The sequence below is a fragment of the Macaca fascicularis genome, chromosome 7, assembly GCF_037993035.2.
Source record: "Macaca fascicularis isolate 582-1 chromosome 7, T2T-MFA8v1.1".
Lineage (NCBI taxonomy): Eukaryota > Metazoa > Chordata > Mammalia > Primates > Cercopithecidae > Macaca > Macaca fascicularis.
Genome location: NC_088381.1, coordinates 69,642,409 through 69,670,032, shown reverse-complemented (window position 1 = coordinate 69,670,032; position 27,624 = coordinate 69,642,409). Strand labels below are relative to the sequence as shown.

The following is a 27,624-nucleotide window of genomic DNA, read 5'->3' as shown; positions in this document are numbered from 1 at the left end:
TATCATGATGAAACCCTGTCTCTACTAAAAATACAAAAAATTACAGGGTGTGGTGGCACGCGCCTGTAGTCCCAGCTACTCAGGAGGCTGAGGCAGGAGAATCGCTTGAACCTGGGAGACAGAGGTTGCAGTGAGCCGAAATCGCGCCACTATACTCCAGCCTGGGCAACAGAGCGAGACTGTCTCAAAAATAAAATAAAATAAATACTGTATCTTCTTTCTTCCCCACAACTCTTCTGGGAGCCAGAACTTATGATCCCCGTTTTCCACCAATGGAAGCTGAAGCCCTGAAAGTCAGTCTCCTCCTGCACCCAAAGGCAGGGCATGAAGGGTGCTGCTGGGTCCTGACTGCCAGCCCTGGGCCTGCCCCTCGGTGGAAGAGCAGCTGATCTGCTATGTGCACGAGGGGAGCGAGACACTGACAGACAGTTTTGTCCTGATGGCTAATGTCTCGGAGATGGACCGCCAGAGCCATCCTGTGGCCTTCACTGTCACCATCCTGCCTGTCAATGGCCAACCCCCCGACCTCACCACAAACTCAGGCCTGCAGGTGAGCGTATTCCTGGGACCACCCCCCATGTCTGCTTTGAGAAAGAGGCCAGCATCCCCTACTTCCTACCGCAGATCTCCCCCATTCTGAGCCTCAGTATCCTCCTCTGCAAAATGGGGCCACTACCGTGTGCCTCACGCAGTTGTTGGAGGGAGAGATGTGAGATTGTGCTGAAATAGAACACCGGTGGGAGGTTTTGTTACTGGACGTTTGCAATACGGTAGGCAGACTTCTGAGCAGCCACGGGTGGCTCTGCTGTTCTTTCTCCTGTGGCTTAGGACCAGAACACCTGACAGAATCACTTACAAGCCCTTAAGGGCAGACGTCAGGGTGGGACCATTAAGCTTCCCACCTTCACCCCAGCACGTGAAGGCCACGGCTTGGCTCCCCAAACTCCTGTTTTTGTGCCACAGCAGAGCGGGGCCCCCATTTGGCAGAGGTGGAAGTTGAGGCCCAGACATGGGATGGGACTTCTCCATGGTTGCAGAAGTAGTTCTGGTGGAACAGAAAGGGCATGGCTTTACTAAGCCCACATGGCAGGGCTTTGAACGCCAGCTTCTGGGGTGCATCCTCCCCAGTCAGCAGGAGCCACTGAAGGTTCCACAAGAGGGCTGACTTGGGCTGTCTCTGACATGGGGCACTGGGGGGCTTTGGTGGTCTAGGATGTGCCTGTAGGGGGTGGCCTCGTGGTGTGGAGGCCACAGAAGAGTGGGACACAGCGCCCTGGAACCACAGGGCGGGACGACTGTGTGGCAGCGTGGCCACCAGCTGGCATCCACCCGTGTTTGCTCTGGGAGCCCAGAGATGGGGCCCTGCTTCCCACACTATGGCCCCTCCTGCCAAGGTTTGGCCTGAGGACTCCCTGGGGCTGGGGGAGGAAGCCCAGGAATGCCAGAGGGCTGTTTTCCGGGCATGTGAGTCCCCCTGTAGCACTGCCCACAAGTAATTGACCCAGCAAGACTGGTACCAGGACCTCAGGAACAGGCGCCTGCTCTGCTTGCAAGTGGGAGGCCTGGAAAGGGGTCCCCTTTGCCCAACACGAGGAGGGCCCATAACTGCTCTGGAAGCCCATCCCAGCACTGCTTCTGTGCTACGGGACAGCGTCAACCATCAGCCCCCAACTCTCTGCACCTCCCACCCCTCCCTCAGCTGGAAGGAGGGCCCATTTCTAAATCACCATTCCCACCTGTGCCCAGCCCCTGCCAGGCATACATGGAGGATCTGAAAGGAGACCCCTGCCCCACCAGCGAGACTGATTAAGGAGCACCGTTGGTCAGCGTTGGGGGTTTCTGGGGGGTGAGAACTTGGTGAGGGTAAGAACTGGGGCCTTCCTGGATAGGGGACACAAGCTGGTCTTGAGGGACACTCAGGACCAGGGCAGATGAAGAGCAGGGAGGCTGGACCTGGAGGGTGGCCTTCCCTGGGGTGACAGGGAAGGTGAATGCGGGGAGGTCCTTTTGTGCAGGGGAGCCAGAGCAGTGCCAGACTCGATGCCACCTGAGGGCCTGAGCTGCAGGGCAGCCTAGGGCCGGGGAGGAAGGGGTGGGTGAGTGTGGCAGGGCAGAACCTTCACAGGCCTGTGTCCCCAGATGTGGGAGGGGGCCACTGTTCCCATCCCAACAGAGGCTCTGAGGAGCATGGATGGTTACTCTGGGCCCAAGGACCTGGTCTGGACCATTGAGCAGCCCAGCAATGGGCGGGTAGTGCTGTGGGTGGTGCCAGGCACCGAGGTGTGCAGCTTCACGCAGGCCCAGCTGGACGGCAGGCTTGTGCTGTTCTCACACAGAGATGGGCGCTGAGGGCCAAGCCCTGGGTTCCTGGTGCCCGCAGGAGCACCCCGAGGTGGGGAGCCAGCTCAGGTCAGTCAGACCCAATGCCCCTGTCGCCAGAAGCCCTGGACGGAGGCATCCACTTTGGCCTCTCTGACGGTGAGCACACTTCCTCTAGACACTTCTGAGTGACGGCCCAGAAGCAAGTGCTCCTCTCGTTGGAGGGCAGCCGGACACTGTCTGTCTTGGTGGGTGTGCTGATTGTGGGCATTCCTGGGTGCTGGGGGCTAGGGCAGAGCTGAGAGTGGCATGCCAGGGTCACGCTGCCTCTCTGCAGCCACAGGCCTGGGCCTGGATCACAAAGGCTGATGGCCCCTTTTGCCTCTGGCAGGGTCCATCCAGCCACTCAGCAGCCAGAGCCTCAGAGCCAGCTCCAGTGCAGGCACCAACCTCCAGCTTCTGCTCTTACTGTGTGGTGCGGGGCCCCCAGCTAGGTCGGCTCTTCCATGCCCAGCATGACAGCACAGGGGAGGACCTGGTGAACTTCACTCAGCCAGAGGTAAGGGCCCCACTCTGCAGCCACCGCTCAGATGCCCCCAGCCTCAGGTGGCCGCTGTGCCATGGACATCATGTGGACATGGGCACCAGCTCCAGCATCACTGTCAGCAGACACTGCTGGCCCTACCATGGTCCAGGCCCTGGTGTTCTCCCCTCCAGGAGCTATCTGGCTGGCAGGGCAAGTTCATCTTCCCAGAATGAGAGAGAAGGATGCAGGAAGTTGGGGATACAGGGCCCTAGAGCAGGGCTGGGGTCTTGGGGTGTGGCTTCCAAAAGGAAGCTACAGCTGGACCCGAGGGTCTGGAGAGGGAGCACCATGTAGGGGCACTAGTGGCACCCCAGTAGCTGGTGAGGGGCAGTGCTTGGTGGAGGAGGGAGTTGAAGGTGAAGCAGCTGCTGGGCCTGTGGGCAGAGTTGTGAGCCTGGGATTCAGATCAGGTGCCAGCCAGAGGCAGAGTGGATCCTAGGAGCAGATGAGCTGATGAAAGGCAACTGAGTCGGCCAAGAGGATGAAGCTGCCATTCATCCATTCTGGTGGCTTCAGAGAAGAACTGGAGCTCTCAGCCATAGATAGCAGCAGACTCTCTGTGGTAGCTGTGCCATGGGGGCCAGCCCAGTCATCGTTTAAATGAATACCTCTCCCCAAAGGCAGAACAGGAGTAGTTCCATAGCAAGGCAGAGCAGGGCAGACTCTTTTGTAGGCCGTCCTGGGCCTACAGTTAGCACACCTGGTGCTCCCACCAGGAGACTGTTGTGGGCATCTGAACCCAGCACATGATCACAGTGAGTTCTGGATAGGGAGCAGTCTTGTGGGGTGCAGAGCTGACTCTGTCACTCAGAAGCCATGGCATGCGGTAGTTCTCCAAGTACCTCCAGAGGGGTCCCCCTGCCAGCCCTTGAAAATGGCAGAGCCCACCCCTAGCCCCCTTTCTAAGCTCCCTTGCTTGGGCAAGGACCTCCTGGGCCTGGCACTCTCCCTCGTGAGAGGTGCAGATGGCATTCAGCAAGTGCAAAGCTGAGGTTTCTTGGGTCTGTCACATCAGCACCTCTCAGGCCTGGGTTCTGTATTTCCCTGGAGCCCCACTCCTGCTATGGCCCCCTCCCCACAATGAGATATTCATCGGGCTGCTGTCTACAGCTGCTGCTTAGCAGTTGTTGGGAGCCTTTGTCAGGAATGCCCAGGAATGAGGAAGGGACGGGACCAGGCCATCAGCAACCGTCTCGCATTCTATAGTCTCATGTTACTCAGAGCTTCCCCGTTTTCCAGCAATATGAAGGACCAGATTGAATGGGCACCAGGGGGCCAGGCTGGCAGTGTCACCCAGGAAAGCCTGGAAGAGGCTACATGGGCTACCTGGCCCACTCGGGGAGGAGGCCAGGACTGAGTCTTGTTTTAACAGCAGCCCTGTGCCACAACACTGAACTGGGCAGGGAAAGGGTCAGGTGTCCCCACTTTTCAGATAAGGAAACTGAAGCTCATGGAGGGCAGGTAACTGTATTCAGAGCACATGGTGAGTAAGAGGCACAACTTCTGCCTGCCAGTCCAGGATTTCCTTCACCAGAGGACACTGCTTGCTCCCCAGAGCTCAGGACCCTGTGTTTTGTTTCACTCCCACCCACAGAGCTCCCGTATCCAGGCATCAGCTCCAACTCCCACTCCTGGAGGCGGAGGTGGGAGGATCACTTGACCCCAGGAGTTCAAGACCAGCCTTGGCAACATAGTGAGAACTTGTCTCTACACAAAAATTTTAAAAATAGCTGGGCTTGATGGTGGCACGTGACTGTAGTCCGAGCTACTTGAGAGGCTGACATTGGAGGATCACTTTGAGCCCAGGAGGTTGAGGCTGCAGTGAGCAGTGATCACTGTACTCCAGCCTGGTGACAGAGCGAGACCCTATCACCACCCCCACCCCCGCCAAACAAAACAACAACTGAATAGACAAGTATCCTATTGGCATGATAGGTCCAGAGTCCCGTCGCAGATCAGTCACATGGGACAGGTGTCTTTTCCTCTGGACCTCGGTGTTGCCATCTGAGTGAGAAAAGGCAGTGGGGAGGTGGATCTTCCAGTTGAAGTGGTGTAGAAGCCGGTGTGAAAAGCCATACTACAAGGGGCTCCAAGTCCAGCGAACTGTCCCAACAGGGCCCAGCACGGCAGCCAGTGCGGCACAGGCATCAGGTCCCGACCTTCTTCCCCGATTGCCCACTCTCAGACCACGGAGTTCATCATCTTGGAGCTGCTGGCCAGTCTGTACTCATGTGGGGACCAGAACACACTGGTGGAGCAGTTGGCAGAAGAGGCACAGCGGCGCGACGAGATGCTGCGCATACACCACCTGCTGAAGGAGGTACTCACCATCATCGGGGACATCAACAAGACCACCGTCAGCCTGCCCCTAAGCCTGCATGTGGACGACTCATGGCTGCAGGTGCAGAGCGTCCCAGACGAACGCAGATACCGGGGCCTGCCCCCACGGCCCCGAAGTCCCCCAGCCTGGGCCTCCGAGAGGAGTGCCAAGGGGGCAGCGGCGTGGTCCCTCACCAGGGTGGCTGCTACCTGGAGTGAGGGGCGGAGCTTGCTGAGGAGCAGTGGCTGCGGGGCGGGGTGGAGCTGGGCTGTTGGTGCTGCTGGGGCGGGGCTTAAACTCTGGCGACCACATCGGGGCCTGGCAGGGAGGAGCTTCCGTGCATGGTCGTGGCCGGCACTGGGCTGGGACGGGGCCTCAGGGGGCGGGGTGGAGCCGCCCATTTCTCCTGTCCCTGTGCCTTGATACCTGTCGCCTTGCAGGTCGCCCAAGTCCAGCCCCGGGATGCCCAGCCCCCGCCACGTCCCCAGCCCAGCTTGGGTTGCGGCCAGCTTCTGGGCTTCCTCCTGCTGGGTCTGCCCTTGGGGAAGTGCCACCGCATATCCTCCAGACCAGAGGCTTCCCCTGATACCTTCGGCCCTACTCGCCAGGTGCTCTCATGCCCCAGTCGGGATCACCAAGTAAGTAGGGGCTGAAAGCAGCCAAAGAGGCTGCTGGACGGGTGTGGCCGGGAAGGAAATGGGACTGGATTCCAGAGCATCCGACCTGGCCGCAAGAACTGGCCGTCTCCATCCAAGAAACTGGGACCATGGCTGCCAGAGTCACGTGTGGCCGAGGGCTGGCGGAGCCTGTCCCCCAGGGAGGGCTGAGTCCTGGAGGTAGTCGTTTTTGAGGAGAGGGCTATGGGGCTCGTCCCACCTGCCCCCTTCTTTCCAGCACTTAGGTGGCACTTCCCTCTATTTTCACTCTTGGTGGCCGCCCACATGTTGCATCCCTCAGCCTTTCTTCTCGCCGTCCTCCATTCTCCATTCTGTCCAGCTCCTCTCTGCGAAACCTAGCTCAGGTCTGAGAGTCTGAGATGCCCTGGGTGTGTGGATTTCTTTTTGCTACCCTGATGTCCCCACATCCAAGTCCTGACTCCTTTGAGCCATCCCTGGGGGTATCGGGCCACTTGACCATGGGAGCAGAGGCCAGGCTGTGACTCTGTGACCAACAAGATGTGTGATGTGTGTACAGGTGAGCACACGAGTGTGAGAGTGTAAGAGTGGCACCCAGGCCTAAGCTAGGACAGAAGCAACTGGGGAAGGAGCCCGGGGGCCACAGGCAGTCTGATTTTTTCTCCACATCCCCACCCCCTGACCCTGTCTAAACTAATGTAGTGGCAGCTGCAGGGGCAGGGATGAGAGTGACTGAAGCCTACTTCACTCCCAAAGATTTCTAAGGAAGAGCATTCTACTGCAACCTTTGGCTTGGCCTTGTTGACCTATGACCCTCTTTCAACGACATTCACTCTGATTTCCAGTGTGCCCTGTTTCCACTGGCCACGTTCTCTCAGGAAGAACAATAGCATCTGTTTTTGTGTACAGGTGGCTGGAGAGTGGGGCTGTGGGTCCAATGCCCATATACAGAAACGAAGTAGGGATTGGGGCTTGCCCTATGACGTGCTGATGACCAAGTTACATGGGTAAAGGCAAGAAGCAGAGTATTGGGCAAGAGCGCTGGACTGGGAGTCCAGAGATGCTTCTTCACCTTGGGGCTTTAGGCAAGTCCCTTTCCCTCCCAGAGCCTCAGTATCCCTTCTATCAAATGATGTTGCCGCCTGGGAAAGGCTGTCCCCATCCCGCCCTGTCCCTCTCACCCCTCATCCTTCATCCCCTCATCCCCACGCGCTCCGTGCGCACCCATTTCGGCTGGTGCAACAAGCCCAGAGCATGTGCGCACTTCCGGCTGCCCCCTCCTCGCCTTGACCCAGCACTGCTGGACCCATGTGGTCCGTTCCTCACACTCACGGACTGGAGGCTCTGGGCAGCACAACCAGAAACTCCGGTGTGTGTTAAGGGGGGCCAGGGCACAAAACCACCAACTGTGTGTGTGTGTGTGTGTGTGTGTGTGTGTGTGTGTGTGTGTCTGTCTGTCTGTCTGTCTCCCAAGGGAACAGCAGTGCTGAGTTCAGCTTGAGTATTAACTCATGGACTGTCAGCAAAATACAGTCACCAAAAGACTATGGGCGGTTTTGTCTTTTGCAGTGACATCATGTTGCTCACCTTTTATGTTTTTCAGAGTTCATTAGTTTCTGTTTGTTCTCAGTTAATATCCAGCTCAATAGATTGTGTAAGTAGAATACTCCCAAACTGAAAGTCACCTACGTAAAATATAGTGAAAAATATGTCACCCACTTAAAGTATAGTTGAAAACATGTATTCATTAGTTTTGTGTAGCCAACACGGGATACTGGGTAAGGGCACAGGATCCCAGGGCTAGACTTCGTGGGTTCAAGTTCCGATTTAGCCACTTGGTGGCTTTGAAATGCTTGACAACTTTAAGCCTCAATTTGTTAATTCTTTTTTTTTTTTTTTTTTTTTTCTTTTTGAGACGGAGTCTCGCTCTGTCGCCCAGGCTGGAGTGCAGTGGCCGGATCTCAGCTCACTGCAAGCTCCGCCTCCTGGGTTCGGGCCATTCTCCTGTCTCAGCCTCCTGAGTAGCTGGGACTACAGGCGCCCGCCACCTCGCCTGGCTAGTTTTTTGTATTTTTTAGTAGAGACGGGGTTTCACCGTGTTAGCCAGGATGGTCTCGATCTCCCGACCTAGTGATCTGCCCGTCTCGGCCTCCCAAAGTGCTGGGATTACAGGCTTGAGCCACCGCGCCCGGCCTGTTAATTTTTTTTTTAACTTAACCCCAAATGTGATAGTAAGTCTCAGTTTCTTGATCTGAAAAACAGAAATTATTCAAGAGAGTCTATGTGAAAACTTTATACTTTTTACAGCCACTATCTGGCTCAGGAAAGTCCTCAGCTTTAGGGGTTAAAGTTTTAAAGGCCACTTTAAAGTTTTTAAAGCCACTACCTGGCCCAGGAAAGCCCTCAGCTTTAGCCATTATTAGCACATTATTGTTGTGCTGGCTACACATGCATTAATGAGGCAGGAAAATGCTTAAGGATAACAACCCAGATTATCTCATCAGACCAAGACAGATGCGTATGCGTGCATGCTCATGTTTTAGCTCAGAACCACTTGTCTAAAAGCCTCTTGAACTCAGAGGCCCAGGCAGTATCAACTTTGCTTTGTAGTGGAGCCATCAGTTTTGTTAATCAGTGAAATTGACATAAAGCTCTTTTTTTCTTTTAAGCACCAACCATGTGCCTAGAGCTAACTGTGTCAAGAAGAGCATGCTTCAGGTGGCTGCAGCGAGCAGTTCAACCTGTGGAGGAATGAGAAATGATAGTGTTGAGACAAGAAACACAAAACCCAGGGTAAGGTAGGAATCACTGAAAGTCAGGCAAAGGAACTGGCATCCAGTGATGAGTCAGGCTTTGCCAGCCTCTGGCCCTACAGATGGCTCTTTGGAGAGGAAAAAATTAAGTCAGACCCGAGGGCACAGATCCTAAGGGAATGCCGGCAGCTCTGGGCTGTCTGTGAGAGTCCAGATTTGCTGCTTCATCCTGGGGCTTTAGGCAAGTCCCCTTTCCTCCCAGAGCTTCAGTATCCCTTCTATCAAATGATGATGTTCTGCCTTTCTCCTAGGATGGCTGTGGAGATCCAGGGAGGCAGTGGCCATAGGGATGCTATGTTAACTGCAGATGCAGCCGTAGGAGCACTTTGCTAACTGCCAACGTGAGTTCAGACTCTTCAGGCTATTTGGCACCCAGGTCTATGGTGAGGTGTGACATGTGGGATGTAAGGTTTGATGCCTGCTCCGACTCCAGTCTTGCTAACACCCGCTAAGCATTTGACAAATCATGACCCTGCCTTGGGGAAAAGGGCAGTCTGGGAGAGCTTCTTCAAGGCAGGCTGGCTTCAATGCAGTCCGGGGCATGACTGAGATAGGCTTATGTGGTGAGGAATTGGAGGATAACTGGGTAAAAAGCTGCCATGGGCAGAGGTGTAGTGTGGGTCACATCGAGGATAGCCCCTGGCCAAAGCAGGGAACACAGACAGAATGAGGAAGAGCTCTGTGGGGAAGGTGGGGCATAGGGTGGAGAACCTTCAAAGTCTGAAGAGTGTGACTTGTTGGGGTTCAATGCTGTAGGCAGTAGGAAGCCATGGAAGGCTCTTAGGTGGAGAAATGACAGCTGGACATTGGTGAGCAAGCCCTGTCTCCATGAGCAGCGTGGGTGGTCCTCTGAGCACACCAGGCACGAGTGTGCAGGGAGCTGGTGGAAATGCTTCTGTGTGCGGGCGAGCATCTGTGTTGTGACTCTGCCCACGCATGTGCTTCAGTGTGCCGAGTGGCTGCATGTCCCAGATCCTTGTGGCACAGGCCGGCCAATGAGGGTGCTGGGCGGGGAAGGCAGCGTATGCGTGTTTTTTGTGGGCATGTGTGTTAGTGTGTGCATGCAGGCAGTGGGGCCTCACAGCATGTGTGTGCACACTCCGGCGTGTGCGTGTGTGTCCCCCACCCTCAGGCTGCCCCACCATGTGTGTGACCTGCCATGTGATTTGATGCTGTCTTTCAGAATCACTATCGGTGTTCCCTGTGGAGCGTCAGCCTTGGTAGGTACATGCTTTGCTGCCTGCTGCATGAAAGGTCTGCCTGCCCCGCTGCCCCACTGGGACCTCAGAGCCAGGCTCCCTGCCCCTCCCTTCTGGAGCTGCAGACTTGCTCTTTGCTCTTTCTGTCTTTGTGCTGCTGGCTGTCTCACTTCTCTCCCTGCGAGCCATGGGACTCAGTGTCACTGCTCCAGGTCTCCATGGCTGAGCCTGGGGGCTCTTAGAACAGGCTCCATGCCCAAACTGGCAGATGTGGAGCCATCAGAGAGGACACAGAGCTCGTGGTTTATGGTGTAGGGGCTGGGAGCTTGGAGGGGGTTGTGTGTGGGGCTGGAATCTGAGGCGGTCAGAGGCCTAGGCACATCATCCTGGGCACGCTGTACCTGTCATGCAGTCTGGGTCATGCTGCCATGGCAGGTATCCAGCTCCCAGGCTGGGAGTGCTGAGAGCCAAATCCACTGCAGATTAAGGATGATAGTTAGGGTCCCACATCCTCTATCTGTCAGCAATCCAGTGGTGATCGAGGATAAAAGCCTGAGAGTCCCATACACACGGTCATCCCACAACACACTTCACAGACCAGGCAAGGACACACAGCCCCCTTCCCTCCCTCCCAGGTACCATCATAGCTGCTCGTGTGGACTGAAGACAGCGTCCCTGGCCCCCGCTGAAGCACTACCGCCGACCAGCAGGCTCACTCACCTTGGCCTGTTGCTCCTAGGGGTCTCCTGTGCTATTCATCCAAGGAGACCACAGTGCCTCCTGGCCCAGCCAAATCCTGCCTAGCGAGCCCACCTGCCTGTCCTGCCACGGACTCTCCCTCTTCTGCTTTTCCCATCATAAAGGGCCCAGCGTCACCTATGCAACCTGCAGCCCCCTGCCTACCAGTTGAGGCTCCCCTTTTGGGCTTATAACTGTATGGCTGGTGGCATCCAGCTACCTGCCCTCCCAGCCTTCCCCAGGGTCCTCCAGAGGACCCTGAGCCTTCTGCCCACCCAGAGGGACCTCTGGTGCTCACTCCAGCCAGCCATCCCCTTATAGCTTCACTATTTTGTTTCAAGCAGTGTTCCTTCTCTATGAGGAGTGGTGGCTGTTGGGTGGGGCTCCCCAAGCAAGAGGTGGCCCTGGGCCAGTGGGTTGGAAGACGGTGACCAGGGAAGAGGGAAGTCCTGGGGGCTGGCATTGGTCTGAACTGTGGGTAGACTGCCTGGGTGCCATGAGAGAGGTCAGTGTGTGTGGGGTGGGGAGGACCGCCGCAGCCCCCGGGCACTTCCTATGAAGCTCTGGCTTCTCCCTCCATCTTCCTCCCCTTTCCCTTCCAGCCTCTCTTTTCCAGGAACCTTGCCATGCCCACACTTACACTCTCCCCTTCCCGGCCCTCTCGCAGCTGCTACGGTGCACCCATGCTCTGCACTTGCCTCACCAGCTCTGGCTTTTCTCTAACCTGTTTTCTCTCTGCGCTCTCTCCAATGCCAGCTGATTGGGTCAGGCAAGTCCATCCCGTCCTGAGAGCCCCAGGCCCCCCCTTCGACCTCTGAACAGATCCCTCCTCTTCTCAGAGATTTCCCTTTCCAAGGCTGCCTGGGTGGGTGTCCTGTGACTTGACAGTGGCTCCCGCAGCCCCAGAGCCAGCCCCCTTCATCTGTGACTTAGTCTGTTGTAGTGGTGAGCTGCCACATCCAGCTGTGACCGTTGCTGAAAACTTGTGCCCCCTCTGTGGTATGCCCCTGCCCTGTTCTATAAATAGCTATAAATACACACACACACACACACACACACACACACACACACACACGTGGCCGACTGCCTCACCTCTAGCACTGGGAATCAGTCCTCGTGCTGTCCTTGCGGAGACTTGTGGCCCAACAAGAGGAAGCTGTCTCCTGACATTGCCCCTCGAAAGGGCACCACCTCCAGGGAGCCTCCCTGTCATGCCCGGCCTGTGGACAACCAGTCCCCGCCATCCTTCCCGCCCTTCTGGGCAAGCATGGGGGTGCTGTGCGGGCAGCTATGTGGACTGACAGTCTTCTAGTCCTGCTGTCCCTCGGCTGAGACTCCAACTCATTTCTGGATGTCAGAGAATGTGTCCTCTGCTGGCTCTGTTCTCTGTGGAGCTCAGGGGAGGGAAAAGTCCAAGCCATTTTTAGGATGCTTTTGGGAGCGGTGAAAAGGTCACACCCCTTCCAAGGGACACTTTTCCTGGAAAGTCCCTGGAGCTTAGCGGGTTCTTATCCTGTGATGCCGGATCTGGTCACTAGGGGGCAGGGCCGTGAACTCAGCCTGGAGGGAGCCTGCGGGGCAGCCTGCACTCTGGAGGGACAGACAGGCCACCCGGTGCAGACAGGAGAGGGAGGCAGGGGGACAGAATGGAAGACACCTGGGGTGGGTGAAAGTCAGTGCCCTCGGGTGCTGGTGTTGTCTTCCCGGCCACAGCTAGATCAGTCTTCTGAACCTGTTGGCCGTCAGGGCTGCACTGTGCCCATTAGGCACCATGGCAGTCCCCGTGAAATCCACCAGGTGTCACCAGGCAGTATCCAGACAACAGGCCTGGAAGATTCCCAACAGCCCAACTGGGCATGCTCAGACCCTCTGGGGCTCGTCTTTCAATGGGACAAACTGCAGGACCCACTGAGGGAAACGGGAACATACCAGGCTGAGCAGTATGGCTAAATCCATTTATTCCCAAATAAAAAGCAAAGAAAACAGGAGTCCCATCACCAGGGAGCCATGACTCCATCCCCACCTCCTTCCTCGTTCCTATGCTAGCAATAAATAAGTTTCCCAGCTGCAAATAACTATCAGAACCTCTTCTTCATATGCCAGCTGCAACCTCCGCTAGGTACGATACGTACAGAATGTTAGATACAGAATGTACATGGGGGAAGGGCGGGTCACCCCTCACAGCCCGTGCCCTCGCCTGGTCTACAGTTAGCTCCACTGTCCCGCCTCAGATGCCTCTCTGAGTAAGATGATGGGAGCACCCCGAGAGAAAAGTTGCCTCAGTGAGAGTAAGGAGACCATCGCACCTCCTCCAAACAAACCAACTCCATCAACCTCTGGCTCTTAAATAACAAACATCATCATCCAGAAATGTAAGGACACAGCCTTGGTCAAGGTGGTAAAGGGTCTGTTTTTCTCTCTTCATTAGACAGGGGTCTGGTGTTGCTACCTAATGGTAAAAAGTGACTGGGAAGGCGTTGTAGGGACATGGTGGGGGTGGAGACTCCAGACCCACTTCTCCAGGCTTATGCTGACAGGGGCCTGCTTTTATTTATTTTTATCCCATGACTTTTTCCCATAACTTCTTTCTCATAACTTTTTAAAAAAACTTTTCAGGCAACTTTTTTTTTTTTTACTTTTTTTGGACTTTTTGCCACAATTTTTCCACCATATTTTTTATCCCATAACTTTTCCATCCCACAACTTTTAATTCCTGTAACTTTTTTAGTTTATGTTCTTTTAATAAACACACTTACATAGTTACAATTTTGTGAGAATAAAAACCGATTATCTCATGACAAGCGTGCCCAACATTTGCACAGTCTCAATACCTTTAATACTGTAGTTTTCAAGACACACAAAAATTTAAGGCAAAAACAGCACCTTGCAACAATTTCATAATTTATTACATTATAGTAGCATCATAGAAGTCAATAATGCCACTTTAGACAAAAGTCAGTATTTCCATTATACATTCTGTTTACAAGAAATCGTAAGTTGGTAAAAGTCATTCTAAGAAAACTTGGCAAATAAAGCTTTGGACTGGAATTGGCATTTCTGTCTCTACTTTTCCTTCCCCTAGATTCTTGGTTTTACACTACAGTGTTCATATTTTAAAATGTTTTAACTTATTTCAAGATATTATAGTTATTTGAAAGTGACTGTAAGATAAAGTTTTAGAGAAAGTATTATGGATAGGGCTGATTTACATTTTCATGTTGTATAAAACTCAGCTTTGGTTTTAGAACTGATTTTTTTCATTTCAGGGAAACCTATCAGGTTTAATCAAATAGTTTAAAAATAATTATGATATATTGCAGTCTTTAAATTGATATTTTGATTCTTTACTTCCTACAGAAATTCACATTTATTCAGTTTGAACTCACATTTTAAAATTCTGTTTCTGCTGAACTCTAACCTTCTAATGTCGCCTTCTAAGCAAATTGAAAGCTGCCTTATACTGAATGAGGAAGAGAACAAATACTTGGCTGAATGAGGTATTGCAAACAACTGCATGCATTTTGAAGAAAGACTACAGTTATTGTCATAGAATTTCCATTCTTTTTAGCTTTTTCTTAAACATATGACAAAATTCCTAAACAAAGAGTGGTATTTCAGTTAATATAGCACTTTTATTTTTCAGACTGACATTCAGCTTAAATATGCCGGTATGTGATTTAATCCAGAGGTCCCTGATGAACACATTATTGTCAGATAGGTTACAGATGCTAAACACTATCTGAAGGTCATTCCTAGACATTTATATGTGTCAGGTAAAAGTGAAGTGATTTGAACTGTCAAAATACAGAGTGAACATGAGGGAAAGACCCACTCTCCTTTAACTTTCTACAAATAAATTTAAGTTAGAAACACAAATAAACATGAGTGGCTCTAACATTCAAATGAAGTAAATGAATTGTGTAGGAGATTAACCCCTAAACTTTGTTTGTTTTTAAATTTCTTGACCAGCTCTTAGATGATCGTGATGTTTATCTGCCTGATCTCGGCACGGTGAAAAGAATGGCATGCAGGGGTTGCTGCCCAAGCCTTGGTGCTCCTGGAGAGTCCTGCGTTAGAGGAAGCAGCTGCACGATCTGCTGTGCCGTGGGGTTGTGGTGGGGAGAACCCTCTCTGGCCTCTCCTGGTGCAGGCTCCACGCTGTCAGTGAGGCTCAGCCACGAAGATCTTCAGACAGAGGGAGGAGGGGATCTGAGGTCAGTGCGAGCCCCCCCTGCTCCTGCCCGCCCACCCGGCCTGAGCGCTCTACCCACCACCCTGCTTGTCAGCACGCCCAAGCTCCTGGGGGATTGGGGCTCCTAGAGTGGGCTGATCAGCAGGGCTCTGGGCAGTGGTCAGGAATTTGTCGTGCCCCTCATTGTGGTCGCCCACAAGCCACAACACCTGTCCCTGCAGCTCCAGCAGGTTCACCTGGAGGGAGGGGTGCTTAGCTGTCATGCTGGTTCCAGTGCCCAAGTTCACCCCCACCCCCACCCCCGCAGAGATGGCCCCATGCAGGGCTCTGTGGGTCTCCCCACACACAGACTCACCCCCAGTCCCTGGGGTCCTCTGAGATGAAGCCACTGGGTGAGCCAGGGGCTGGCAGCACACCCTTTGCTATTCCTGGGCATTGGCTCCAGCGTCGTTGAAAAATGCCACCTGAAGGCAAGAGATGAGTACTCTTGTAGGGACATACACAGAACAACTGGGGCAGGGAGGCGGAGCGCAGCCCCTTCCCTTGGGGCTCAGAGTGTGCACTTGTTGGTCACAGTGAAATGGTGTTTGACCACTGGCTCCCGGAAGGAGTGAAAGTCCACAGAAATCAGAAGGCAGGGAAACCAAGAACATAAGGGGATCTGGGAGGGACCAGCGAGGAAGGTGACAAAGTAGGGGCAGGGAAAGTCAGGCTCACCTGACCTCCAGGCTCTCCCGGTCCTCAGGGATGTCCTGCATGGGCCGAGGTGCCTCCTCCTCCTCACTGTCCAGATGTCCTCCTCCATCTCCTCTAGGGGGTGGCCAGAGGGGTCCTCAGACAACCCAACAAGGGAAGTGGGGGTCCACCTCTGCCCCCACCCTCACTGTGTAGCCCTGAGCCAGCCCATTCCCAGAGGGGAATGAGCTATTCTGTATTATTACTTTTAAGAACCAAGATCTTGCTATACTGCCCAGGCACAGTCCCACTACCGATTGGTGCTGGAGTCCTGACCTGGTCCCTTTCTGACCTAGGCCAGTTCTCCCGTCTTTAGGCAACCTGATGGCCTCCTGCTCCCAGGAGGTCACCATATTGATACCGAACTTAGCGTGGACACCCGGTCCGCATAATGACCAGCTGTGTTAAAGGTCTCTTCCAACTCCTCAATCCTATGCTGCTAACAGTCCCCCTTTCCTCCTGGGGCTCTCGCCTCTTCCTCCGAGTGGTCTCCCGTACCTTCCCCAGGGAGAGCCATGAGGCTCAACCTGGCTTTAGCTGCTGTTTCTGCTGGCTGGTAGCTTCCAGGTGCTCCTAAGAGGCCAGGAAAGAGGGTGAGAAGGCACGGAGGTTGCCAGGTTGTCCCTCTCGTGGCCCTGTCCTCAGCAACTCCCTCCCCGGGGTCTCCTGCAACTTTTGATGGGCCATCTTAGCTACCACTTTGCCTTGAGCTTCCTGCTGCTGCAGCTGGTCCAGGAGCTGGGTCTGCAGCAGTAACTGCCTGTGCAGCACCTCCTCCTCAGAGGTCAGCTGCTGCTAAGCGACCACATACTGCTGCAGCTGACACAGGTACTGGTCTCCCTGCTGCTGCAGACTCTGAGCCTCTTGGCTCTTCAGCTCCACCTGCAGGATGATCCTGGGCATGAGGGCGTTTACTAGCTGGCTTCCAGATTCCTGGCCCATTAATAGGGTAGCAAGGGCACTGTGGTGCTCTGTGGCCTGCCCAGGCCCCTGGTCCCTTGCTCCAGGCCTCAGAGCCTGCCTCCCTTGCCTGGAACCCAATGTATCCTTCCCCAGCGTCAAATCTCACACGCTTTTCCCTGTCATTTAAACTGTAGGCCACAGACTAGTGGAAAACAGGGGGAGCCAACCAGCATCTGCTAAGTGTACTACATGCCTAATGTTTCCACGTATTATCTCATTTAATCCTCAGCACCTCTGCAAGGAAAACGCTAACTTCCTTTTGAAGTTAAAGAAGCAGAGACTTTGTCGGGCGCGGTGGCTCAAGCCTGTAATCCCAGCACTTTGGGAGGCCGAGATGGGCGGATCACAAGGTCAGGAGATCGAGACCATCCTGGCTAATACGGTGAAACCCCGTCTCTACTGAAAAATACAAAAAACTAGCCGGGCGAGTTGGCGGGCGCCTGTAGTCCCAGCTACTTGGGAGGCTGAGGTAGGAGAATGGCGTGAACCCGGGAGGCGGAGCTTGCAGTGAGCTGAGATCCAGCCACTGCACTCCAGTCTGGGCGACAGAGTGAGACTGCGTCTCAAAAAAAAAAAAAAAAAGAAAAACTTAGAAATGCAAAGTAGTTGAATGATAACCAGTAGAACCGAGTCCGGAAACCAGTTTGAGTCTAAGGAGTCTTTTTGGTTTTTGCGTTTTTTTTGTTTTGAGACAGTGTCACTCTGTGTCCCAGGCTGGAGTCCAGTGGTGCGATCTCAGTTCACTGCAACCTCTACCTCCCAGGCTCAAATGATTCTCGTATCTCAGGCTCCTGAGTAGCTGGGATGACAGGCATGCACCACCAGGCCTAGGTAATTGGTTTTTTTTTGAAATTTTAGTAGAGATGAGGTTTTGCCATGTCAACCAGGCTGGTCTCAAACTCCTGACCTCAAGTGATTCTCCTGCCTCAGCCTCCCAAAGTGGTGGGACTACAGGCGTCAGCCACCACACCCAACATAAGGAGCCTCTTATGCCACTGTCTCTTCCCCTGTGACTGGGGACTCCATGCCTCTAGCTGGGATGATATCCAGACCTGGGGGGAGCCCAGGGCTCCCCACCTCTAAAAGTCAGAGGGAAAGATGCAAGAAACAGCAATAGCACTGCCCTGGAGAGTGCTGGGGTCACCTGCCCCCAGGTTGCAGCTGCCTCTGGCCTGGCGCCTCCCTTCCCCAGAGGCTGGTGCCCGCCTCCCAGCCCTTCTTGGATGGGTCAGAGGTTACCGTGTCTTTCAGCTCGCCCAGCGTCTTCAGCTCCTTTACTTGAGGCTCCAACTGCAGTGCGCTCTTGTTCTCATTGTTCTGGACAGAGAGAAGCAATCATTGGCCACCCGCTATAGCTGGAGACCCCAGAACTTGGTGTCTGCCTGCCATGGCACCGGGAAAGGTGGAGGCAGGTTAGAAAAATCATCCCCTCTCTCCCACAGCCATCAGAGCAGGGCTCTGGCTCACAGGTGCCTTTAGAAGTACCATTTCATGTGAGGGCTACAATGCCCCATTTTACAGGTGGGGAAACAAAGGCCTGGAGGGCTAGGGAAGAGGGCAGGCTCCCCAGGTGGGGCAACCCACCGGCTCCTCGAAGCTACTGTGTGGCTCCGCCTGCTGCTCGTAGAGGGCTTCCCACCCCAGCTCCAGCATCCTCTCCAGCTCCCGCAGCCTCTCCAGCTCCCGCAGTGTCTCCTGCTCCCACAGCCTCTGATCCTGCTCCCGCAGCCTCTCCTGTTCCAGCAGCTCCTCCACTTGGTCCAGCAGCTGCTCCTCCTCCAGCAGCCTCTTCTGCTCCTCCTGTTGCCTGTCCCGTTCCAAAAGCTTCTCCACCTGCTCCAGCAGCCTCTCCTGCTCCCGCAGTCTCTCATCCTGCTCCCGCAACCTCTCCTGTTCCAACAGTTCCTCCACCTGGTCCAGCAGCCTCCCCTGGTCCAGCAGCCTCTCCTGTTCCTCCTGCCACCTCTCCTGTTCCAATAGCTTCTCCACCTGCTCCAACAGCCTCTCCTGCTCTGGAAGCCTCTCCTCCTCCCGCAGCCTCTCATCCTGCTCCCGCAGCCTCTCCTCTTCCAGTAGCTTCTCTACCTGGTTCAGCAGCCTCTCATGCTCTAGCAGCTTCTCCTCCTCCTCCTCCCATCTCTCCTGTTCCAACAGCTTTTTCACCTCCAGCAGCCTCTCCTGCTCTGGCAGCCACTCCTGCTCCCGTATCCTCCCATCCTGCTCATGTATCCTCTTCTCCTGCTCATGTATCCTCTCCTCCTGCTCACGTATCCTCTCCTCCTGCTCACGTATCCTCTCCTCCTGCTCAGGTATCCTCTCCTCCTGCTCATGTATCTTCTCCTCCTGCTCACGTATCCTCTCCTCCTGCTCATGTATCCTCTCCTCCTATCTCCTGTTCAGGAGACTCAACATCCGATTGTTTTCCACCTCGGCCTGGAGCTGTCTTCCCAGACTCTCCAGCTCCTTCCTTAGGTGTTTGGTCTCATCTTGTAGCTGCTCCACCTCAGAGGGCCCTCCTGGGGAATCTGGGGCCCGGGGTTCAGCTGAGAAAGGAAGCAGACAATAAGGGTCTCTGGATTCTCAAAAAAAAAAAAAAAAAAAAAAAATCCTCCCATTGGTGCAGAGCTCCTCCTCTCAGGCTTCCCAAACTTGGCCTCACTGCTAAGGATTCCTCGCACCCAGATGGTAGCTAATCTTCCAAGCCACTTTCAATGGAGAGCACTGTGGGTGGCTGACAATGGGCACTCCTCCCTCTTTGCTGATGGGGACACCAAGGCTCAAGCAGATGACAAGGCTTGCAGTCTCCTGGCACAGACCTCTCTCCCTCTGCCTCAAAGCCCTTCCATCCACCCACCTCCCTGGGGCATTCTAAGCCACCTCCACAGCCCTCTGATGCCGGTCCTGCTCCCAGGTCACGCCAGCCCCATCTTACTCCTCTGGTGTTTGAGTTTGAACAAGCTCCTCCCAAGCTTCTGTACCCGATGTATCTCACGCTTCTTCTCCTCCTCTAATGTGTGAACCTGCCCAAAGCACAGGGCAAAAGGGCCTTGGTGATAGCGGCTGAACCTCTAGAGACAGAGTTTGAGAAAGGCCCCCCCGTTCTGCCAGCTTGTGATTTAGAAAGGTGCGTTCATTCAACAAACATGTGCTGAGCACCTACAGGCCAGGTGTGGTTCTTCACAGCGGAGATAGAAGACAGAAAAGGACAGCCAGGAGCCCTTGGCCCTGAGGTTTCCATTCTAGGGGCCTTTAAATCTCGGACTCCCAGAGCTAACAGAGACCTTTGACACTCTCTACCTCGTCCAGAAACACGAGCCCAAGGAGGAGAGAAGGCTTGTCCAGACTCAAAAAGCAAATTAGGGACTGAGTCAGGGCAGAAATACAGGCCCCTGACAAACAGCCAGGCTAGTGCTTCCCTGAGAGGCAGCAACCCCAGGGCATGTGTGGCAAGGAGTCGAGCAGGGGTGTCTGGAGAAGAGAGAGTCAGCAAAGAGGGCAGTGCAGAAGAGCCATGCTGCACGGTCTGTGCTCTGGGGTCCATCCAGGTGAGGCCTGGGTGCCCCAGCTCCCCATTTACCCTTGGCACCAGGGGCCCCTAGACCCTTTCTTCAGGGCCTCAAGGGGAAACGAGTCCAGGTTTGGCAGCGTGGAATCAGAGGACGCCACTGGACTCTTCCCAGTGAATGGATGTTTTCACTGGGTTGACTGATTATTGCGGAGCTTTGAGTCCGGGGCTCCTGCTAGTTCTTGGTACTTGGCTCTGAGGTGCATGCAGAGAGGAGGAGTTGGAGGAGGATTGCGGGGAGGGGTAGAGAGAACAGTCATTAGGGCTGGGGAGGGGTGTGTCTGGGCTGTCTCAGCTGGGAGAGGGGCAACCAGCCCCTGCTGTGGAAGGAGGTTGGAGGGCTGGCCTGCAGGGTCACTGAACCTCGGCCCAGGGCCTCTTACCTGCAGATCTTTCAGGTTAGTAGATGACACAGGGCCCTCCCCGTAGACACCTGTTGCTGACTACAAGAGATGAGAGTGCACATGGAGATGTTCTGTCCCCCTCAGTGTCTAAGCCCTCTGACTTCCTTTCTTCCCCATCAACTGACAAACATTTCTTTTCTGCCTATCTTGGACCAGTTGTCCCATAACTCCTTTGTGCCAACTTCTCTCATGGTTTTTATCTCCCCACCATCCCACCCTGGGGCACTTTCAGTGACTCCTAAAGGGACAGCCTGATGGCAAGTGACTCTTCTCATTGGCCTGGCTTCCCCTTGAGACTGGGAGTGAGAAAACTCAAGCAGCAATGACCATTTCGTGGGTGTCCTGGGTGTTTACAGCAGGGCATGTACTAAGGAGTCTCAGAAAAACAACAATAACAAATCTCATTTAAACTTCACAAATAGATGTTTGAAAATCCCACCTCTATTATACAGATTTGAAAAGAGAGACCCGAAGACCTCAAGGAACTTGCCCTAAATCATATCTTAATGAATCCCTAATCAATCACTAGCAGATGGAGAGGCAGGATTCAAACTCAGAATTCTTAACCAGTGCCCAACAGTCCATCCACAATCTTAACAGTTTTCCTCTACTGCCCCTTAGGCCCTCTGTCCCCAGGAGCCTGGCCAGCCAAGACTCACATCCCCAGGTGAGCGGTAACCACCAGAAGCCGCGGTGTCAGGGCTACTGCCATTGATTTTCTTTTTCCTGTTAGCTCCTGCTGGAACGCCAGGGCTCTTCCTCTGCCAATATTCTTTTAACTGTGGGAAAGAGGAGCAGTGACACTCATGAGAACTATCAGCCCCTACAGCCACACCCTCCTTCACAGTTTTGACCAAATACTCTTCTACACCATCTGATTTAATGCCACCACCAACTCTACACGGTGTTGTCACAATCCTTAAGTGACTGAGAGGGATTGATATCATCGCTAGAAAAAAAAACAAAGAAACGAAATAGTTAATACTGGAACTTAAGCTCCGTCTTCTGACTCCAAGGTCTGGGGTTTTGCCATGAATCAGCAGCTGCCAGGGACCAAAACCAGGGGCGGAGTTAGAACAGTAAACATGAAGCAGGCAGGAACTGTATGCCGTGTGGTTTAGAGTCATACATCCTCACATGTCCGTTAGTGTGAAGAAGTGCACCAGTACCTCTCACACTTGCATATCAATGTGTCCTCGTGACAGAAGGCAGCTTTTCTGTTAAATCTGGGAATTTTTCAGAAAGAGGACAACCCAAGCCTGATTTCAGAGAGAAGTCTGGTATATGCTTAGAAACCTATGTGACTGTCATCCCTAAGGACATTAATGTTTGATCTGAAGAGAATCAAGGGAAACTGATGCTTCAGAAAGATGTCCCACATTCATCCTGTAGCACTCAAAGTACCCCAGGTTGAGATGATATGAGGAAGAGTCATGATATCTGGTTCAGCTTCCCAAGATCTATTCCACTGAAAATGAGCAAATCTCACTTCAGAGACCACTGACTGAAGGGCCATCTGGTCCCAGAACCGTGGAGAACTCAGAAAAGAATGTTAAAGTCTCTCTGCAAAGTAGAAGCCTGGGAGAAAACCAAACCAAACCCGTTCTCCCATGGCCACCCAGAGATACTGTCAAGGTTTTGAGCACACAGGGGAAGTGCAGGCTTTTCCCACTGTCAATGTCTCTATGAAGGGAGTAAGGCGGCCTGAAACCTCTTGTTCCTGGGTCCCATAGTCCCCATTCCCCTTCCAACTGGAAATTTGTGCTGTGACCAGAGGATCCGGAAATGGGGTGAGAAAACTTAGGGGACTGGGTTGTAAGATCAACGGCTGGTCTTACAGCAGTAATGGCAGTTCCTAGGAGGACTGTGACATCACTACATTCCATTCCTCCCAGGGGACGGGACCACATCAGCGTGATGCCCGAGTCGCCACTCCATGATGGGGGAGGGAAACACAGGGTTTGGACCCAGGTCCTTGGAGACACCAGCTGAAGGAGCCCAGGGAGGTGGAGGTTGGGGCAGCAGGAGGGGAGGGCAGAGTCCGCAGTAGGGAGCCCCGGGAATCACCAGCCAAAAGTCACCCAAGGATGACTGGCAACGGTGGGGCCTGGGGCTGGGGTACCCAGGTCCTGGGAGACGCAAGCCCAAAGAGCCCAGGAAGGTCAGGCTTGGGGCAGCAGGAGGTGAGGGCCAAGTATGGAGCGAGGTGCCCCCGGTGTCACCCGCCCAAAGTCACCCTGGGGTAAAGATCGGCAAGGGCAGGGATTGGGCTGCTTGCTGAAGGGGTGGGGCTGACTGACAAGAATTTGGTGGGGGGAGCCCTGAGTCACTGGTGTTGGGGGTCCCATTCCAGTATGCCTGAGGAATAGTATGGGCTCTGGCAATGGTCTTGTCATCGGAGAGGATCTGTGGTTGGGTTGGGGGCTATGACCTGGTGCATTTTACCTTTTTCTTGGCTGTGGTGAATTTTCCCTGTCGTGTTTTTTCTGACATCATGGGGTGCGGAGGGAGGCGGGGTTGGGGTCACATCAGCGAAATCCCAGTGAGCACGGCTGAATGCCTCCAGTCACCTACCAGGCCGCTGTGCAACTGAGCCAGAGGAGGCGTAACCAGGGCCCCACTAGAACTCAGAAGAGGGGTGTGGCCTTAATGCTCCAAGCCCATTGGTCAGTGAGAAAGATGAAAGGGAAAGGAAGCGTGGCCAGGCGGCAGGGTGTCCAGAGGGACCTGTGGCATCACAAGGAAAGCTGCCCAATCAACCGCTCTCCCCGCTCTACTCAGAAGGAGGGGAGGGGCCGCCCACTCTGGGAGAGGCAAGGGTCTGGCTTTTGCTTTAAAAGCTTTAAAACTGTAAAAAATAAACTTAAAAATGTATACATGTGTATACTTTATATATATGTGTGTCTGTGTGTGTGTATCTATGTGTTCCTCCAGAGCTGTCTTCATTATCCAGCTTCTATGCAAAGTCTATGATTTTGGACTATATTTTTCATCTTCAAATGGAGTACAAGAATTACCAGTATCACCTTAACTGAGATACAGATCCTATAAAAATGGAAAATTCATAGCATGCTTGATGATTAAGGAAGTAGACAATAGTATCCAACATTCCAATAAGACAATCACAATGATTTCTCTTTTTTGGAAGAACGTTTCTCTTATTCTACATTACGAAGAGTTTTTTTTTTTTTTTTTTTTAAATGATAAGCATGTCTAGTATCTTTAAAAACACAAAGCTTTTTGGCCAGGTGCGGTGGTTCACGCCTGTAATGCCATCACTTTCGGAGGCCGAGGTGGGTGGATCGCCTGATGTCAGGAGTTCAAGACCAACATGGCCAACATGATGAAACCCTGTCTGTACTAAAAATACAAAAACTAGCCAGGCGTGGTGGTGGGTGCCTGTAATCCCAGCTATTTGGTCGGCTGAGGCAGAAGAATTACCTGAACCCAGGAGACGGAGGTTGCAGTGAGCCAAGCTCACGCCCCTGCACTTCAGCCTGGGCAACAGAGCAAGACTCCATCTCAAAAGAAATAAAATAAAACACAAAATAAGAACACAAAGCTTTCAATTTAATAAGCACTTAAAACTCTCTACTTGTTTAAGAGAAATACAAGTCCCAGTATTCTAGATCACCTGACCTCTCTAAGCCTTGCAAATGAAACTGAATTTCTCACTTGATACTTGGCTATGATTTGCAATCATGAAAACCGAGAATTATGTCACTGTGTACTGCTTGTTACCTGAATTCCACACTAGGCTGGGATCAAGGGTTGAATCTTTCATGATTTTCTCCATAACCTGTGTGCTTCTTATCCCAGACCAAACTAAGTTTTTTTCTAGAATTCTACAGTTTACAGTTAATAGACAAGAGTGGTTTTCAAAATGTAGTCTATGGACTAACAGCACCAGCAGCACCTGAGATCTTTTTATAAGTGCACATTCTCAGGTCCCACCCTGGGCCTGGTGAATCGGAAACTCTGGAGTAGGGCTCAGCAGTCTGTGCTGCAGTAGTCCCTCCAGGTGTTCAAGAACCTCTGGCATACGGCAGGCAGAAAAATATGTTTCCTTCTGTAGGTCCAAGCCAGGGATACCATATGTTCTGCCTTGTTATACAACAATGACATGCAATTAAAAGACATAAATCTCCTTCCTACTCCCACCCTCCATCCAACGTGTTTTATTTTTATGAGTTCAATTAGAAAACAAGTGGCAATCAGAGATTTAGTCTAAAATATATATTTACAAGTGTCAGTTCTCATCCAGCCTGATCTCATGCAAAACCATTTACGTCCTCTTACACCTCAAGTTTGAAAAATGTATCTTCACAATGTGAGACTCAGGCACACTAGCAGTTCTATCATAAAACACCAAGTAGATTGGAATGTCCAACCTTACTAGAGAAGAAAAGTGGAATCACTGGCTATATTTCCAAATTGCATTCAACAGGAAATTTGAGTTTTTTTCACCTTCATACTTCCAATTTAATAGAATTAAACCAGAATACGCCATTCTTTCAAAGCCTGTAGCCAGGCAAAGTTTTACTGTATTATTTCTTGCTTTCCATGGATATAAAGCAGATTCCTGGTAGGCACATTTTGTATACCTGCAAAGATGCAGGACTAAACAGTTCCATCTGTTCAACATTGAACAAAAGTCCTGTAAACCTCGGATGGTGAGCGCAATACTTCAGCTTTAGCCCCAAAGCCTCAAATATGAAAAGATACCAAGAACGCCACTAGCAATCAAAACTAAACTCTCGACTAGGAGCAGTAGTTCATGCCTGTAATCCCAGCACTTTGGCAAACTAAGGTGGGAGGATTACTTGAAGTCAGGAGTTCAAGATTAACCTGGGCAGCGTAGCGAATTCACGTCTCCACAAAAAATTTTAAAAATTAGCTGGGCCTGGTGGCACACAGCTGTAGTCCTAGCTACTTTGCAGGCTGAGGTGGGAAAATTGCTTGATCGCAGGAGTTCGAGGCTGCAGTAGCTATGATTATGGCACTGCACTCCAGCCTGGGTGACAGAGCGAAACTTAGATAATTACATTTTCTCCTGCTCCTGTTTACCCTGAAATCACTCAGTTAAAAGGCTTTCAAATTTGGCAGGATAAAAATTAAGTGAAAAGTGACTTTGGAGCTTGGCTAGTGAAAGAAAGAAAGAAATGAAAGATAGAACAAAAGGGAGGAAGGAAGGAAGGAGGAAGGGAGGGAGGGAGAAAGGGATCAAAGAAAGAGAAAGAAAGGAAAGGATGAAAGAGAGGGAAAGAAAAAGAGAAAGAGAAAGAGGAAAGATAAGGAAAGAAAGAAAGGGAGAGAAAGAGGGAAAAAGGGAGGAAAAAGCAAAGTAAGAATGGCAAGGAAGGAAGAAGGAGAAAGAAAGAATGCAGAAAGAAAGAAAGAAGGAAAAGAAAAGAAAGGAGAGGAAACGAAAGGGAAGGGAAATAAAGGAAGAAAAAATGAAATGACAAATTACTTAATGGGAGAAAGTTTTTGTAACCTCAATGACAGGTAAAAGGTTTGTATCCTTAGTCTATAAAGAAATCTTTAAAATTATTAAAAGAAAAACAAGTGAATTTCAACTAATAATGGGCAATGGAGAAACTGGCACTTCTCACAAGAATAAAAATGGCCAATGGCATATAGAAAGATTCAAAAGCACTAGAAATCAAAAAAATATCATGAAAACGGTGAGATTTTCTGTATAAAGGCAGGAAAGATGACAAACGGAAGGGGGAACCTGGAGCTCTGTCCTTGTTAGTGGGAGTATAATCTGAGTCACTTTTCCTGGAGGATAATTTGAAAATTTCAATGAAAAACCCTAAAAATTATTTTCCTCCAGAAATTCTACTTCTATGAATTCAGTCCAAAAATGTTTGCTCAAGTCCATTAAAATGTATATATAAGAAAATTCACCTCTGGGCTGGCAATGATTAACTTAATATACATCCAGCTGTTAAAAATGATGATGCCAGAATATATTGACTGCTACAGAAATATGCCCAAAATATAATATGTGACAAAAGTATTATGATTCTACTTTTAAAAAGGTTTATATGCATAAAAACATATAAAAAGCAACAAACTAGAATGTTTTGAGTGGCAAATGAAAGATTTTTCTTAATATTTGTCATCCAAACAATTACAAAAGGGATCATTTCCTATCTAATGAGGGAGAATTGCTATTTTCATGTGTTTGTATTTAAATCTCTTTTCTTTTTCTTATTTTTTCTCCTGTATGTTTCCCGTGTAGGTTAGAATCCCTGCCTCGTGATGTAAATCAGCCCATTTTTGGGAAGTGCGCTACATAACACTGCCCCATCTTCCTTTTAAGAGATCTGGAGACATTTTTATTTCAAATTGTTTTCTTGTTCTCAGTTTTTTTTTAACATATGAAATTGAGGAAAAGACAAAGGAAAGGCTGACTCCCTACCCTCCTGGGGCTACTCTTCCAATTTTTGCTGCTATTGTTATGTATTAATATTCACTGGGTACCAAAAAGATGGGCAGCCCCTTAGATCCTTTGTTCCTATCTCTTTCTCATAATCCTACTTCATTTCCTCATTCACTTATTTTTAAAAGGGTCATCTGTACAAATACATCGTTCAGAAAAATTTTAAATATAACTATCTATGAATGTATGTGGCAAAATCCCATTCACAGTCTTATTCTCCTTCCACAGCCAAACAATTTTAATTTGTTTCTTATATATCATTTCAGATTTTATCTTTGCAAATACACATGTATATTCTTATTCTACTCTTCTCTCTCAACACAAAAAGTAGCATACCATTCATATGATGCCATTCCTTGTTCCTTTTATAACACCCACACTATATATGTGAGTTTTTCTACATGAGTACAGAGGTCTTTCTCATTCTTCTTTACAACTGCACAGTATTCATCGTTAACTTGACCAATTCCCTGTTGGTGGACACTGAAGTCATCACTATCATACTCTTACAAACAATAATGCCAAGGAAAACCACCTACACATGCCAAGTTCATTTCTGGATCTGCCTTTGATGAAGCCTCTATTTGAATCACCACAAGGTCACAAGGCTGAATAGTTAGCCCCATTTTTAGTTTTCATTATGTACAGCAGTATGTAGCAAAAGACTCCCCTGGGCAAAGCAAATGTGCTCTTTGGGGATTTAC

At 51.5% G+C, this 27,624-nt stretch overlaps 3 protein-coding genes across 12 annotated transcripts in view; 1 reads left to right on the top strand and 2 right to left on the bottom strand.

Moving 5' to 3' along the window:
* Positions 1 to 247: 247 nt before the first annotated feature.
* LOC107126506 (dynamin-1-like) lies at positions 248 to 23,364 on the top strand. 10 transcript variants are annotated; one of them, XM_073996607.1, is made up of 9 exons: positions 248 to 550; positions 2,711 to 2,878; positions 5,091 to 5,306; positions 5,666 to 5,863; positions 7,464 to 7,514; positions 8,530 to 8,653; positions 8,925 to 9,014; positions 9,857 to 9,893; positions 14,580 to 14,824. In XM_073996607.1, the coding sequence occupies exons 1-6, from the start codon at positions 440 to 442 to the stop codon at positions 8,545 to 8,547; spliced, it is 762 nt and encodes a 253-aa protein (XP_073852708.1). In that variant the 5' UTR covers positions 248 to 439; the 3' UTR covers positions 8,548 to 8,653; positions 8,925 to 9,014; positions 9,857 to 9,893; positions 14,580 to 14,824. The 10 variants fall into 10 exon arrangements, with proteins under 10 accessions (XP_073852708.1, XP_073852710.1, XP_073852709.1 ...); XM_073996609.1 differs by lacking the exons at positions 7,464 to 7,514; positions 8,530 to 8,653; positions 8,925 to 9,014 and adding exons at positions 14,050 to 14,107; positions 21,091 to 23,364 and having other exon boundaries at positions 5,091 to 5,225; XM_073996608.1 differs by lacking the exons at positions 7,464 to 7,514; positions 8,530 to 8,653; positions 8,925 to 9,014 and adding an exon at positions 21,091 to 23,364 and having other exon boundaries at positions 5,091 to 5,225.
* On the bottom strand, positions 14,180 to 21,985 carry LOC135971707 (uncharacterized). Its single transcript, XM_065547597.2, is given in 10 exon segments — positions 14,180 to 14,795; positions 15,158 to 15,266; positions 15,520 to 15,612; positions 16,036 to 16,110; positions 17,740 to 17,817; positions 18,085 to 19,043; positions 19,433 to 19,568; positions 20,449 to 20,508; positions 21,129 to 21,248; positions 21,959 to 21,985. Coding segments are annotated over 7 exon segments (1,431 nt in total). The 3' UTR covers positions 14,180 to 14,795; positions 15,158 to 15,266; positions 15,520 to 15,612; positions 16,036 to 16,059.
* The window catches only part of LOC141407230 (ubiquitin-conjugating enzyme E2 Q2-like), a 35,481-nt gene continuing 29,020 nt past the window's right edge, over positions 21,164 to 27,624 (bottom strand). The window contains exon 5 of the mRNA XM_073996612.1: positions 21,164 to 21,248. The gene's annotated coding sequence lies outside the window, so the exon portion shown is untranslated. The remainder of the gene's footprint in view (positions 21,249 to 27,624) is intronic.